Source organism: Aplysia californica, unplaced genomic scaffold (assembly GCF_000002075.1).
Source record: "Aplysia californica isolate F4 #8 unplaced genomic scaffold, AplCal3.0 scaffold00115, whole genome shotgun sequence".
NCBI classification, from domain to species: Eukaryota; Metazoa; Mollusca; class Gastropoda; order Aplysiida; family Aplysiidae; genus Aplysia; species Aplysia californica.
The window spans coordinates 445,774-448,273 of record NW_004797385.1 but is presented as its reverse complement, the minus strand read 5'-3'; the positions used below and the strand labels follow the sequence as shown (position 1 = coordinate 448,273).

The following is a 2,500-nucleotide window of genomic DNA, read 5'->3' as shown; positions in this document are numbered from 1 at the left end:
TTGATGATCATCATTGAAAACTCAATGACCCTTTAATTTGCCTTTAAAAGTATGTTTACAACTTTTTTTCTGTCTTCCTCAGTCATCATCTCTTGCCGTGCTTGGAGCTTTCAAGCTGAGACTGAGAGATTTGGTGGCCATCGCTCTGCCCAGACACCAGGCTGTCCAGCTATTGGTCGGCACCTCTCTCTCCCTGGCTGGGCTCATACAACGTCTCTAAAGACATACATACTCCACCCCAAATGAGGATCAGATGGGTCTCAGCTGGAACGCAGCCATCTTGCCACATTATGACGATTGTGTGCACGCGCTTAGCAAGTTGTGCAATGATGCCCGGATCACATCACCGTGGCGTTTAATTTTCTCCCTGCTTTGCCAAAAGATAAGATTCCACGCGAGCTCTTTTGCTTTTTCAAGCCATCAGTTCTTGTGCTCTGAACATTTGAACTAAGTTCTCCTGCTGTGCCACAGTCACTGATATATTTGTATGCCTATACTCTTGTTCTGTTCTCTTTATAAACTTAAATCAGGTTCTGGTGTGAGAGATAACAAAATGTCGATATGTATATATTGATTTATGTACAAAGCGAAAATCAAAATGTATGTCATAATCTTTTTATTGAAGATCTTTTCTGAACAATCAACATCTTTTTATACATACTAGTGGCCCCGATATCCGATCCTCTTCATGGCTTTGGACAACAAAAAGACCGTATACAATCAGCAGCACATTTTCATGCAAAAACATACTTTTCATAAAGACACCATATCACAAGCCAAAAGACATTTTTGTCATCAACAAACATTGTGTTCCAATCACAACGACCCCTTTTTCATGGGGAAAAAGAAAAATCATGTTTCTCTTTATACAGTCACACACTGTGTTCCTTCAACGGTTTCAACTCTTTTTAGTGGTGCCTTTTATCGCTTGACAGATTTTGCTATGATTATGCATTGCCATGTTTAATGTCAATTCTCTCAGAGAGATCTCTACGCTGCAAAATTTGGACCTGTTCCAGCTGCTATGTCTATGTGTTTTTGGTAAATGATCATACAGATTTGACAGATTCATTTTAAATTTTAAGTACATGTTCAGATGTTTCATTTTATCAGGTCTTATTTTGCATTTAAGCAGTATTATCATAATCCTAAATGATCACATATTATTATAATTTAGTCGTAATAGAAGGAAGAGGAGCCAACATTTGTATTCCAACAACAACATTTAACAACACAAGCGTGGGTCGTTGGCGAGTGTAGTGTAATGGGAATGCTCATCTTCTCTCTGCTGGAATGTTGTATCCCACCCAGCCATGCTTGGCTCTTAAAGGCAGGATCAAAGCAGGCTGAGTGCTAACAATTGAGTCGACGGGAACTCAACATCGATACATGAACACGGTTGCTTTTTGTCTGTGCTGGAGAACAAATAATCGAAAAACGATCAAATATTATTAAGAAAAATACAATTTTTGAACGTTATGGTATTAGCTTGTTTTAATATTCTGTTAATTTTTAAAAAATACACTAATAATGTCTTCTAGAAATAATTAATAAACAATGATCAAGCGGAGTTTTACTGTCAACCACTAGGACTGGGTGTATAGGTATATTCTTCAATCTTTTTGCTTAGTTCAGCTGATCCAACGCTTGGCTATAATTGTGTATATCCGATGTCCGAATTCTCAATGCGGCATTCTTGATCCTGGGTTGTTTTGGGGACTTTCCAAGTCTCTCCACTATATTGTCTTGGTCCATTTGGAGTTGGACGAGGATTTGAAAAGGTCAGAATTGTTACACAGCTTTACAGTGTGGAAACGGACATTAAAGAACCATAAACAAAGAAAGACAAAGAATCCCTCTACCTACCCGTACTAGAAGTAACTCAATAGTTAGAAATATGGAAGGCGTTCAAGAAACTGGTTTTGGTTATTGATACGAAAAAAATGTTGGTCCACTTTTGGCCAGACGTGTATGGGGGGGTAATTGTTCCAAACGAATGTCCTTTTCTACATCTCCATAATATCTGAACTATATTCTACTGTAAGTATTGCTTGTGAACTGTCTAATTTATTTTTTTACAGCGTCTTTTCATGCTCTTTACCTATCTCAATATTTTAAAGGTGCATGCAGGTTATTCTTTTACAAGAGACATACACTTAATCCATGCATTTCAATGTGTTCTGGGGTGTGCAATCGTGCAATTGAAAGCCACTTATGTAGAGCTTGTGCTGAACAGACTATATGTGTACACTTGAATGGCTCTCTATGCAGTATTGATTTATCGACTGAATTGTATTGAACGCGCTCGTGAACATGGTAAGAAAGAAGATTATACCATGCGGTTCACGAAAGCTAATTTTGTAGCTAGGCATGGGACTTGGGGAAACAGGAAATTGTCAGAGAAAGAGAGAGAGAGAGAGAGAGAGAGAAAGAGAGACACACAGACACACAGACAGACAGCCAGAGCGGGACCAATATGAGTAAAGAGAGAAAGGGACAG

At 38.6% G+C, this 2,500-nt stretch overlaps 1 protein-coding gene across 1 annotated transcript in view; it reads left to right on the top strand.

Moving 5' to 3' along the window:
• LOC101851571 (probable serine/threonine-protein kinase DDB_G0267686) overlaps positions 1 to 1,042 on the top strand; it is a 12,008-nt gene extending 10,966 nt beyond the window's left edge. Inside the window, exon 3 of the mRNA XM_005095841.3 lies at positions 83 to 1,042. Within this exon, the coding sequence (XP_005095898.1) occupies positions 83 to 220 (138 nt within the window). The 3' untranslated portion in view covers positions 221 to 1,042. The remainder of the gene's footprint in view (positions 1 to 82) is intronic.
• The last annotated feature ends 1,458 nt before the right edge of the window (positions 1,043 to 2,500 follow it).